General features: G+C 43.0%; 2 protein-coding genes across 2 annotated transcripts in view; one reads left to right on the top strand and one right to left on the bottom strand.

The window, feature by feature from the left end:
* The window catches only part of MGLL (monoglyceride lipase), a 225459-nt gene extending 214556 nt beyond the window's left edge, over nt 1–10903 (bottom strand). The window contains exon 1 of the mRNA XM_082747138.1: nt 10883–10903. The gene's annotated coding sequence lies outside the window, so the exon portion shown is untranslated. The remainder of the gene's footprint in view (nt 1–10882) is intronic.
* Nucleotides 1–13605, top strand: part of KBTBD12 (kelch repeat and BTB domain containing 12) — a 76315-nt gene that overhangs the window by 35573 nt on the left and 27137 nt on the right. Inside the window, exon 6 of the mRNA XM_082746921.1 lies at nt 11876–12073. Within this exon, the coding sequence (XP_082603047.1) occupies nt 11876–12073 (198 nt within the window). The remainder of the gene's footprint in view (nt 1–11875; nt 12074–13605) is intronic.

Raw genomic sequence — 13605 nt, forward strand, 5'->3', positions numbered from 1 at the left:
ATTCAATTGCATAATATTGACATCAGATAGACTAATAATTTCCATTGGAGAGATACTGTATTTTCTTATCATATTGTAATTCGAGTTTTTCAACAAATACCTGTTGGGCATATGATATGTCAGACTCTGCGCTGGGTGCTGAGCATCTAGAAACGAAATCACACTATATGTCCAGAAGGACCTGGTGGACCAGAAGAAGATACAGTCAAATCAGTTGTGCATACAGTTAAGTACACCCGTGGGGACATATGGAGGGTAAAGTCACTCACTCTATAGGTAGGACTTAGTCAGCAGAAGGAAAAGGAGAAAGATGCTTGGCACCAGGGACAACATAAGTCAAAGCTTGGTAGAGGAAGGTGAGCTTGAGTTACTTTCATGCTTTAATATCTGAGTGCATCATAAATTAGTCTGTTTCTCAATTAAGTGTCAATTATTGATCACTGTTCAAGGATGAGATCAGCACTTAGTATCTGGAATTTAAAAAAAAAAAAAAGTGGAGCATATTCCTTCCTTATGTGTAGGAATGGCTAACTGGTCAGAGATCCCGCGACTGAACAGAGCTGACTACTATCTCAGGGTTGTGGGCAGGAGTTTATTTTGGATTGTCTTTGTTACACAGGTGGGAGTGGGTTGCTGTCAGCGTTAGAAGTCTGGTTGGTGTTCATTATAGAGACAGGGATGGGTCCTGCCAGTCGTAGCTGAGGAGTCAGTGAGCGGGTCAGCTGACTCAGAGTCTGCAGCTCCCCATAACTGACTGGTTCTAGAAGTAGCTTAACTGAAGCATGTTGTCACTGATTGATTAATCAGGCTGAAAATCACTTCTGATACTGATTGGTTACTCTAGCCACAGAACAGGTAGGCTTTTGCTAGGAGTGTGGAAATTTGATATATTCTCATTCTCCCCCTTTCTAGTCTTTTACTACCCTAAGCAGCAGGAGACACTATTGGGACTGTCCAGATGCTCTCCACTATTGTTGATCCTTTTTGAAGACAAGGTTTTACTAGTGGGTCTGATTTTTAATTTGCTTGTCGCTTGGCATGAATTCATCCTGTTTTTGTCTTCAAATCAGTTGTTGAAACATTTGTTAGAACAGTGCCTACATGGTCTACATGGCACTGTAGACTTAAGACTCTGGAAAAATAAATCAAGCTGTATGATATATAAGTATAACAAAGTAATACAAGAAGGGAGTGGAGGACATTCTCATGGCACGATCTCAACTTTTCCAGGTCGCATCATCAAAACAAGGCCCAGCAATTCCCTAAGTCTTCCTTAAGAGTTTGCCTCTTCTTTTTGCATGGATAGAAGTTGTTCTACCACCTCTGTGGTAATTGAGGTACAAAATGAAGTGTCAGCAATAGCACAGACTCTTCTGGGTTAGCAATAGAAAACCAAAGGTTATGCTAATTTCCATAGCTATTTGAGCAAAGGAGTTTTAATAGTAAACAATAGTTTGTTTACTATTTTCTATATCCGCCAAAGCGAGGGAGAAATTTTCAAGGATCACCGGAGTTGAGCAGCACCTGGGGATGGGATTGTTATCCTTAGGAATCTGTCCCATCAGCGTGGGAAGGGTTTTATCCCTTCAGACTCTTTATAAGAAAACACAGCCTGCCAGAGGGTATTGGAGGGTCATACACCTCATCTAACAGACTGATAGAACAATTAATTGGTCCCGGTCCTGGGTGGGCAAAGAGCCTGACTCCCACCCAGAAAGAAAGAACCTGAACATTGCAATGGAAATGTGATTGGCTTTACTGGAGCCAGAGGTATTTTGTCTCTAGAGCTCATGATAAACAGTCACTATTACATCCTGTTAAATAACAAAATTCACCCAAATAAAACTGAAGATGTAATTGGCTTTATTCAACAATTCGTGATGGGGCAGCACCCCATCTAGCAAGTGGAGAGGCACTCTGAGGATTGGTACATAATGGAAGGTTGTTACAGACAGAAGGTAGGGACAAGAAAGTTATTAGCAAAAAGGAGAGGCTTGTTTTAGGCAAGGCTGCTTTCTAGGGGGAAAAGCAAGGTGTCTGATTGTGCAGATGATCTCATCTTTCCTAGGGGGGCTGGAGAGGACCCAAGGGCAGACTCAGGGCAGGGACTAAAAAATTCCCGCCTGACCAGTTAAGGCCACATTTCCGGGGGAGGTTGAAACTGCAATGAGGTTATGGCGTAAGCACCAGTGTGAGAACTTGGTCTAAATGACACCATTTGGAGGGACCTGTGTGTATATTTTGTGGGTTGTTCTTTTTTTTTTTTTAAACAATCTCGAGAAAATTGTTATCCCCCTCTCTGGGCACAGGGACATCTTTTTCATGTTTGTGTTGCATCATTATTGGTAACATCAGCTTGACATATCTTCATAGCATACTAGCTGCATAGGCAATCACTTAGAGAGGCAAATTTAAAAGTTAGGATGGTCATCAGCCCTTGGTACACCAGTAAAGGGAAAAAAAAAATATGATCAAAGGAGTAAAGACTAAAATTACACAAAGGAGAACATGACAGTGGTTATAACAGAATCTTGTTCTGATGGTCTCCTCCGTCTAAGGATGCCCCATCAAGTAAATACTTCTGGGGCAGGGTGGGAGTGGGGGGGGGGGATAAACTCAATTTAAGATCCCCAGTGGCTGTGTGTCCAGTTCTACCCTCTTTCTAAAGCTCTTTGAAAATGTTCAGCCGATCCACTGTTTTCATTCCCTCCCATTATAAATATGCACCAACGACATCCTACTCGTTCACGCAGACGGCTTTTCTGTGTAGAGCAGGTGCACGTTTGCACATGAGGGACTCTTGGAAAATATTGTCTGGAATGTATTCTTTCTGTTTGAACCACCGGACGCCGTGGCCATGGCTAACCTAGAGGTTTGATGGGAGTTCTCGAGATGTTTGAATATTGGCTTCAGTTAACATGTCTTAAGTTTCTACAGAAATGTCTTTGAAAAGTGTCTTGCCACACAAAACAACTTGAACTTAGTTGAAAACAGCTCCTGGGATTATGGCAATCTAGCCAAGAGGCTTATTTGTCAGATATTTGATAGTTTTTCCTGGAAATTTCTCAGTTGCCTTCTTAACATAAAAATACAGATTGTTTGGGTAAGTGACTCCACTGTTCACTTTGTCACATGTGTATTTTATCAGTTTTGCACACTATAGCTGGCCCTTCTGTTGCATAAGTTCCTGGAGAGTCTACAATAATTTCCAAGAGTTTATATAAGCCTTATGAGTTAATGACACCCTATTGAAAACCCAGGGATTTAAAACTGACTGATTTTCATTTTGGCTTTTTTTCTGAGGACTTTCTCAGGAGTGCAGCCATTTTCACTGGGATGCGCTGAAGGGAGTGGGCCGTGGGTTTTTAAGAACAATCTTTTGTCATGTGTACTATGAAGGCTTATTATAAGAGACAGTAAGCTACTTTAACTCATATATATCCTAGTCTTCCAAAAAATGTCCTTTAAACGGGCAGCCTAAAAAATTTAGGGTAATATGTCCTATTGCTGTGAGAAAATGTTAACTCCTTGTTTTCAAGGTTTAAAATTATATTTTTAAAAGTAATAATGTAGGAGATGATTAAATGCAGACTCCTATTGGTAAACTTCTGAGAAATACCAAAACTTCTGAAAAATAAAATAAGAAATAAAAAACCTCTGGGCTCCACCCCATGAAACCCTAGCCATGAGCTCTTGTTGAGTGTCTGTATTACAAAAAATTGATTTTAAATATGGTACCGGGGGTTTCTTTGAAAAAAAACGAAAGCCGTTGTGAAATAAACTAGCAAGCATTTTAGATCTCCTACTTTTGAATTAATTACACTTGCTTCTGAAATGACAATGGATACTCATAAATATGGATTTCTGGCAAGTGTTCTTAAAAAGCCAAATTGTATTCAGAAGGTGCTTCAGCTTGGTGGATCAGGAAAATCCAATACAGAAAGTGAGCACCAGCATCTATTTGAGGAAATGTTCAGACATGTCCCAAACTGGCCGCAGCCTGTCTATTCAGCCTCATCTCCTCCAGCCTCTTCCCTCCCAACCCCACAAGACCTAAATTCCAGCCACGGGAACTGACAGTCATTTCCTGAACACACCTCCACTCTGTGCCTATGCTATTCCCCCGCCTCTGTTTTTAATGCCTCCACCTCCATTTCACTAACTCCTACACATCCTTCAACGTCTGGCAAAAAACGCCCTTGGTGGTTGTGGGAGCACTAAGTGAGGGTTAATTGCGCTGGTTCCCTGCACAAGCGGCTCTGGGTTGGTCATCGCCCTCCTCACACTAGAGTCAGATGGCTTACGGGAAGAGATCTTGCATCTTCCGTGTCCACATCCCTTCCAAGAGCCAGCCCAGGGCCTGGCTTCTGTGATAGGAGCTTGGTCAATACTGGTTTACCGCACTGACTTCTCTCATCTCTACAGTTTGTCCTGTTCTTCCACCCCCTAAAAAGCCACAAAGATCATCAGAGTTACAGGCATTGTGGGTAATTTTTTAAAGTTGAACTTTTCCTTTCCCTGTCTGGGGAGCCAGCCAACAAAAGTCTTCCTGCACAGCTGATGCCCCAAACCACTGGTGTCACTTTCTCCAGGAGACCACTCTAGGCCTCACTAGCTTACTGAAAGGGTCGCACTGCCGTCTGCCTCCCAGCTGGAGAGCCACTGCAGGTGGCACAGGGCAAGTCACCCTGAAGGTTCCGCTCACTAGAGTAAATGCACTTCAAAGATCTCTCTAGAGTTGAATGATTGTATGAGATCAAAGAAGTTAAGTTTCATTATGGTAAACTTTTGCCTTTATCTTTCTTTGGATAAAACTCTCTAAGCACTTTTTTAAAAGTTAACGTAAGTATTTCTGAAATTACCTCAGTTTGTTAAAATGGCAGCTCCCTGACCCTCACACTCGGCATACTCTGAGCTAGGAGGTTTGGAGTGGGACTTAGTAATCTGAATGGTAGGAAGCATCCAGGCAGTTCTGGCATGAATAATCATAGGACACTACATTTGGAGAAATACAAATAAGGGTGAGAACAGTGAAGAGGTGGAGGGATCACACGCCCAGAATATTTACTAAGCACGTACAGCCTAAACCAGCCCCAGGGCCAGTTTGTAGAACAGATGCAGAGATGAACAAGTCAAACTCCCTTCCCCTGGGCAGAGTGTAGTCAGATACCCTAGGAGGATGGCAAGCTCATTTGGTCAAAGTATCCTGGCATTGGGGGCCATCTGCCTTCTGCTCAGGTCATGGTCTCAGGGTCTTGGGATCGAGCCCTGCATCAGGCTCTCTGCTCAGCAGGGAGCCTGCTTCTGCCTCCCTGCTGTGCATGCTCTCTCTCATGCTCACTCTTTCTGTCAAATAAATAAATAAATTCTTTTTTTTTAAAAGTATTCTGGCATTCATAAGTTATCAGAGCAGGCTGTTGGGTATGATCTGATCAAATCCCAGAAGTGTTCTGGTCTTAGATAGACATTTCTTAAGTTCATGCAGGACCAAAAAAAAAAAAAAAGGAGAAGAAGAAGAAAGAGAGAAAGAAAAGAAAAAAAGGGGGGCACTATGTTTTTACAATGGCCAAAGACGTCAGACAAGCTATTCTTTGTGTCATCTTTCTCTGAGAAAAGGCTGGGATTTAGAGATTCATCAGCTGAGGGGACTTTGAACTGGAGTGAAACCTCATCATCTTTTTGTTGTGGATGTCCACGAAATGTGTTTCCAGTTAATCAATGAAGGATTCTTAAAAAGATTTATTTGTGTACTTGAAAGAGAGAGAGGGAGACTCAGCAGGAGGAAAGGCCGCAGAAAGGGAGAGAATCTCAAACAGACTCCCCGCTGAGCACAGAGCTCAATGCGGGGCTCAGTCTCATGACCCTGACATCATGACCTGAGCCGAAGTCAAGAGTCAGACCCTTAACTAACTAAGCCACCCAGTCGCCCCCATCTGAAGGATTTTAACCTTGATTATCTGGCACTCTCAGCAGGGAATCCCGAAATAAGTCTCTAAGAGACCGAAGTTTGCCTGTGGCTCCCAAATTGCAATTTAGCTATTAGGAATTTTTATCACTGATACCCTAAAAGTTCACGGAGAGTTGACAGTCCCACATTTCATTATGACCGTTAGTTAGAAATTCTGCTTTATTCAATCCATGTATAATTATAGTGCTATATCACTTATGGTTTCATATTTGCCTTTGGTTTCCCAGTAGACTGTGTCTTAAGGACAAAAGAATCTTAAACATGTTATTTTCTGATATCTAGGACAAACACAAGGGGGATATTTAAAACATACACTGCTTAAAATTAATTAGAAGTTTAAAGTGTTCCTTATCCTGAAGTCAAAGTTGGAAGCTCCTACAACGAGAAAGCTGCTGATGAAAAAGTGCTGAAAATGAATGAGAAGTGTCTTTGAGAGGGTTGTCTTGGCCACTGATGTAGTTGCATATGTTTGCAGAAAAGCATAGTGTTCGTAGCAAAAGGATTGTGCAACTATACATTCTATGCTTTTTTCTACGAGAAGAGATAAATTGCTAAAAGCCACACCAATGGCAAGGATTTGTTCAAGAAAGTAAATCTTAGGTCTGTTCTCATGAAGCCTGAGGTATAGAGTCAACTAGTCCATATATATGGCATATTAATGACAACAGGTCATATGGTTACTCCTGAATCCTTAAGAAAATCTTTAATTACATCTGGTATCTTCAACTCACTAAGCCAGAGATAACATAATATATGTTTTAAAACATCATAAAGGAGTAGAATGTATTACCTTCCTCAACTAGTTTATCCTAATTCATAGATGTGATCATTTTTTATCACTCTCTTTCTCTATTAGTCCTTGGGCAAATATGGAAATGAGCACAAAATGATGACTTCCTGCAAATCATTTTGTTTACACATGAGATAAATATGCCAAAGATTAATAGTCAGTAAATATTATTAAGATCCCTTACAAAGAAGACATTATACTTAGTGGCTCAGAGAAGGATTCATATCCTGTGTATCCACATTTTTCAGCTGTGCACTGTATCCGGAGACTAGTTCTCACAAGGCCACTTCCTGTCCTGTCAGATTAGGTCCACCCCGGGTTAAGAGAAGTGACTGATTCTTTAGGCAGGCCAACCTGGGGGTAGAGACAACCCCAACAACAGACTGGACCTAGAGTCCTAGATCCTGAAGAAGATGACCTTTCTAAACTGACTGGAAGTGAGTTTTCAGCTCTCTGGACTCAGGGCTTGTCCCGTTCTGGGAAGAAAGTCATTGCTTTTTGTTTTGACAAGAAAAAATTATAAGAAGATAAGATACCTGGGGTGAGGGTGAGGAGCTGATCCTTTTATACATTTAGTTAAATTTTTATTTCTTAACTATCTCTAAAAAGGGTTGAGAATACAGATGTAAATTAGACACGATTCTGCCCTCATGTGACTTATAATCTAAACTAATAGCAAGACAAACCTAAATAAAGAACAATATATCTTATAAGAATCTGATTTCTGTTCGAAAGATAGTGGGAGCCAAGAAAGGAATGAACAATTTTGTGTAGAGAGACATGAGAGTCTTCTTTATTTTTATTTTTATTTTTTATTTTTAAGTAATCTCTACACCCAGCTTGGGGCTCTAACTCACAACCCGGAGATCAAGAGTCACATGCTGTATGGACTGAGCCAGCCAGGTCCCCTGGACATGAAGGATTTCTTAGTGGTGACTATTGAACTGAGCCTTAAAAGAGAAGTAGGAGGTTATGAAGTGGGGGAGGCAGAGAAGAGGTCATTTTAGGCAAAGACCAGGCCAAGCAAAGGCCAAGAGCTATACAGCTGTAACCTGTTTGGGGAACAGCACGCAGCCCACCGTGCCCACAGCCCAAGGCGGTGGAGTGCGCTGGAGGAAAGGTGAGGCTCCAGGCCGTGTCTGGGTCATGAAAGCTTGCGCATCTTTCAAGGGAGGAACAGACAGGAGACCGCGTTGAGGCGCAACCAACAGAATTGGGCGATGGCTGAGATACAGAGGGTGCTGAACCAAGCTGGATAGTGGCGCTACTTATCTGAGGCTGTGCCTTGTCACCTCTGACCTGCTGTGACATCTCTACGTCACCAGGTACACTTGCTGCTACCCAGCGTTCCCAGGCTCTCCCTTGTTCTCCCTAGACCGGCTCAGCCTTCAGACCTGCCAGGGCCTGCAGGACAAGCTCATGAAGAGGAACAGGGAAGGAACAAGGGAAAGATCTGTCCAGGGCTTGAAAGAACTGACAGGATGGGGCCAGACTTCACTCACACAGTGAAATCCACTGACGCCCAGTACCGGATTAAGATGTGAAGCCCAGGGGCCATTCAGAATCAGAGGAGACAGCAATTTTGTAACTGCAGCTTATTTGGCACCCACAGGCTCAGTGCCAGAATTTACTTATCCCGCTACCCACATTTCCACTGGGAAATGTATTTCTTATTCTGGTGGAAGCGTGAGATCTTTCAAACAGCTGATTTTCCCTCAAAAATCAAGCAAAATGAAGCTTTAACAAATGGAACTTGGTCTTCCTTTTCAGCTCTTTAATTTGATTTTCATGGTAGTGTTTTGAAGAGCAAAGCAAATGCAGAGAGTTGATTGTTTTCTTAACCTGGTGAGAAAAAAAAAAAACTGGCAAAGCACGGTAAAGGGTTAGCAGGTGAAGAGGAAGGCCTTATCATAAATGAGGACTACCAGCCCACGATCTGTGAGCCAAGACACACTAAATAAGCAAGGCCAGCACCACCCAGAATTTTGTAAATGGCAGATAAGTGTGCTTTCAACCCAATCCTCGACTTTTTTTTCTAAAAACACCAGAGACGCCTGGTTAGACTAAGAAAGGTATAAGATTTTGTCTTCCAGGGTCTTGGGCTCTGCATTGGGAACTCTAAAATGAGAGTAGAAAAAGCTCAGAGAGCAGACAACTCCAGTGAGAACAAATGGTCACAGGCATCGTATCAGCAGTGAATAGATTGCCTTTGACGTGCGAGTCAGGAAGTAGTCTGTGGGCCAGCTTCCCTCCTGGAGGCCTGGGATTGCAAAATCCTTGCCTGGCCTTTAGGATATCACCTGCCAGAGTCTACCTCTCTCAGATGTTCACCAACAAATGAATTCCTCTAAATCTTGTCAGGGAGCTTTCCTCCCCAACCAATGGTTGAGGTGAACACTTGGCCTATTTAAATGGTAGCCCTTTGACATTTTGATTGTCTCTATCCAACCTTGGAAGAAAATTTTAAGAGAGATTTCACCATACAGTCAGTAGGCCATCAACTGTAAACCTAGAAAATAGTTAAATTCGGAGTAAGCAAATGTAAGATTTCAGCCACTTCGGTGAACACTGGCTTATTTACCCAACACTCTAGAACATGCAGGAGAAAGAATTAACATGACCGAATGCTTGCTAGGTGCCAAACACTTTGTTCACAAGCAATACACGAGAATAAAGAAATTCCCAGAGTAATGGCTTTTTACCCCGTTACAGTTATGTAATCACTTAATCTTTGCCACAACTTATGAACGTGATCTTATTATCTTTAATTTACAGATGAGAAAGTTGAGGCTTAGAGCGATCAAAGGGACCCATGTTAGGAAATGGACACAAGCATATGAACCAAGATCTGTCTGTTCCCAAAAGCTTACCTGCTTTTTCTGTGTCACAAGGGAGGCTACGACAGCAAAGACATTTACTAAAGCTTGTTTCAAAAGCTTCTTTGGCAATGCAAGCAACTTTGAGAGCTTGACAGACCAATTACACAATCCCCTTCCTCTTTTGGATCCAGCCCAGGGAAGAACAGAGTAAGCCTGCCACCTGAAGGCAGCTCAGCAGGCAAGAGCCAGGAGCCAGGGCCACTCCACTGTAGGCAGGGAGCTGAGAACAGGGAGTCCTAGGCCGGAGGCTCACGTCTGCCCTCAGCCAGCTCCCTGACAGGCTTTGCATGTGAGCCTGCAAAGAAGAGGAAAGAAAGGGATGAATCTGTAGCAGCCAAACCCAAGAAGAGCGGGTCTTCATCTTTGAAGAAACAGAAACGAGGGAGGGAGGCACTGTCCTGTCATTTTCTCCCTCCCCTCCCCCACCACCACTAAAACACTGAGGTGCAGAGTTGGCGTTCAAGGTCCATTTGGGCATGACTCGCAAAGACAGTTTCTATCCATTGGCCTGTTTTGAATACAGAAAAGTCAGGCTGAGAGGTTCTGGTAGCATATAAATTAAAGATATGGAGGTATCTCATTGAAATTCTGAAGATGTACTGATCCTACCCTAGATTTCTCTCATCAAAAGAGTTCTCTTGTAGTGCTGCTGCTGACTTATTAATAAAGATCACGCTTATATTTGATTATTTATCTAATCAGGATTCACCTTCAGTTTAAGCTCATTAGTCTGCTGTTAGAGTGATGCTCTAAGTGTACTTGATGGTGGGATTACATCCAAGTGAGAAGGAGAACGCATTCAGGCGTTAATGGTCAGAAGCTGAGACAATACTCCGCCAGCCATGGCACCCTCAAGGGGAGCGTGTGTGCTGTCTGCCAACCAAACAGAAAGGGCACATGTTTCCAAGAGCGGAGGAAGGGCTGAACGTTATAATTAAATACACTCAGTAACAGAGAAACAAAAACGGCAAGCGCTCTAATTATTTCAAAAACCGAAAGAATAATGCCCATTCTTCGTATGCACGATGTTGGGGAAGCTTTTCTAATGGACCTTCATTGAAACATCTAAGTTATGTTCAGGATGCTGGTTGCTCCGCGTGCCCCAGCCTGGCTCCCAGGGACTTGCACTTAACCTGTTCGCTTCCCCTTATTCATAGGTCTTCTGAAGTGGTTGTAATATCATCCAGCCTAGCAATATCTCTCCTGGGTCTTGGGGAGCAGGTAACTAAAGCATCTCGTTCTTACCTGTTGGGAAGTGGCCAGGTTTAGCTGCTGGGAAGAAGTCCTCTTCTCCAAGCCGTCTTGCCCCACAAACTGGAAATGCCACTTTTTGCTGGACTAGGAAACCTCCAGCTACCACAGCGCCACCCTGGAAGAGGGCCGTGAAGCGCAGAGCCGTGCAGTTAACCAAGGCCAGTGTGTTCCCCTCCTCCGAAAGGCTGCGGCTCAGACTTGGCAGGGTAACGGGCTAAATTATTTATCCAGTCGGATAAGAGAGAAAGCTGCTAAGAGCTTCCTGAGTTGATAGCCTCACGCCCTGAATCCACACAGGAAACAGGCTGGGCTCCGTCAGCAAAGGGGGGAAAAATAAATAATAAAAATTTTATAAAAGAGCCTTCCTCCAAAGTCCTCTGCCATCACCACTCTCACTTACTACCAGTATCTGTTCAATGAACTGTATCATCTGAAAATGGAAGAGGCACCGGGCATTTGGGTTTGGAGCCTTTCTTTGACCCCCGACCTGAAATTTGTCAAAGGATGGCCCTTCCCTAACGGGGAAAAGTCCCCGCAACTTAGGAGAGGAAGAGACAGGTTTACATCCATGAGGAACAGAAAGGACGCCCCCTACTGGCAGGTCAGTGAAATCGCTGGCAAGGATCATCTGAAAGACAGATGTCCAGAGTCAAGCTGCCCTGGCAAGCAAACATGAAACAACCCCTAATGGGGTTTTTCATGGTGTGAACTAGCGTTGGATGTTGTAGAACATAAAGCCTGCAGTAGATCAGTTTCATGCATAAGCACAAACAGAACACTCTAAAAATAGGTGATATTCAACTTGGCTATGGAGCACAGAACAGACATCACTATTGCTTAGAAATTACCTGAGAAGGAGCACCAGGCAAGACAGAAAAGTCAAAGGCCTGTAATGTGTGATACAAATTGTAGGTGGAAGGGGGTGCGAGTCACAGGGAAATTGAAGTTCTCAGTCATCTCATTTCCATGTACTGTTCTCTGTAGGTGGAATTGGCTGTGTAGGTCGAGACAAAGGCCAGGTTCGAAAGTGCCTTGATGTGGTGGAGATCTATAACCCTGATGGGGACTTCTGGAGAGAGGGCCCACCTATGCCAAGTCCCCTGCTCTCCCTCCGAACCAATTCCACCAATGCAGGAGCCGTGGATGGGAAGCTCTATGTCTGCGGGGGATTCCACGGAGCAGGTATTGATCCCATTGCAAATGCTTGATAACCTCCCTCGGCATTGACTTTAACCTCTCTCCTTAATTGACACAGCCACCAAAGAATAATCCTGAGAGCAGGGTGAGCCCTGGCAAAAGCCCGGCCTTCAGAGCCAAGGTCTGAACTTGGCTTTTCACATCAGCAAAAGAGGGCTACTACCTTCACAGGCTACTGTTCGGGTGAAATGAGATCTAGTTTATAATGCGTCTGCCATAGAGCAGACACTCGGTAACTCTTAGCTGAGTACGAGAACAGAGTTGGGAAAAGCAAGTCAAATCCTCATTGCAGGGCTGACGCTTGAAGAACACGTGGAAGTGGATCGCGACCGGAAGTGCTGGGTTTTATTGCTGTCCTTGTTGACCAAGAGAGCCGGCCCTCAGAGGACGTGTTTCTCCCTTCTCCACTGCTCCCACTTCAAATAAATTGCTTGAAAGCATTTCTAAAGTAATGCCTAATGCATGTATTTATTACCACACTTAGTTCCCACCTATCAAATTGTACCATCTTTGCAATATACAGTATGGATTTATCATTTTTAACGTAACGGGGACATTTTTAAATACGCACAAAGCTAATAAGCAACTTCCTGCAAAGCTTGATTGGTTGCATCAGTAAATAAGGCAGAGTGCAGTTATATTAAAATGACTAACTGTTCAATTCTAACCTCGCTAATAGAAGCACTAGGCCAGTACATAGCCATGAAAAGCATGCCTTGAGAGCACTTCAAACTTTGGAAGGGTGCCAGATTCAAATAAAGCTGACATTGCAACAAGGCCAAGTCTTTAATAAGCCCACCTTCATTTTTAATGTACATTGTTATATGGAAGTTAAAGAATGAGGTTATCATTAAGAACTAAAAGAGACAGGAGATAAATGAACCAAATACAATGGGTGGGACTTATTTGGCTCTTGATCTGGACAAATTTTTGCATAAAAAGATATTTTTCAGATAGTCTGGAAAATTTTAACATGGACTAGAATATTAGAGGATAGTAGGGAATTGTTCATTGTTAGGTTATGATAATAGTGACATTGTGGGTTTGTATAAAGGAGAAAGGAAAAAGAAGAATGTGAACAATTAGAGATCATTTAAAAGTATTCATGGGTGACAAGAATATGCTGTCTGAAACTCACTTTCATCTACTCCAGCAAATACTTTTTTTAAAAAGTCAATGGAGTGAGGAGGGCAAGAGCAGATTTTATGGCATTGGTAAAATGTCAATAATTGTTAAAGTTGGCTAATGGATGCATCAGCACATCATTTCACTACTTCTGTGTACGCTTGAACATTCCCATAATAAAAAGCTTTCATTTCCCTTTTCCCTCTCTTTCTTCAAAGGACTTTCCAAAGAGGTTTTTTAAAAACTATTTTAATATCTTTTATATGAAACATCACATCCTTGTGTAAAGGAATCTATCATGGTAGCAAGAAACCTGGCTCAGGAAGGAGATCTGATGGATTTCCCCTGGTTCATGCTCTGGGCGCAAGCCAGGACACAAGGAGCCAGGAGAG

The sequence above is a fragment of the Mustela nivalis genome, assembly GCF_964662115.1.
Source record: "Mustela nivalis genome assembly, chromosome: 1".
NCBI classification, from domain to species: Eukaryota; Metazoa; Chordata; class Mammalia; order Carnivora; family Mustelidae; genus Mustela; species Mustela nivalis.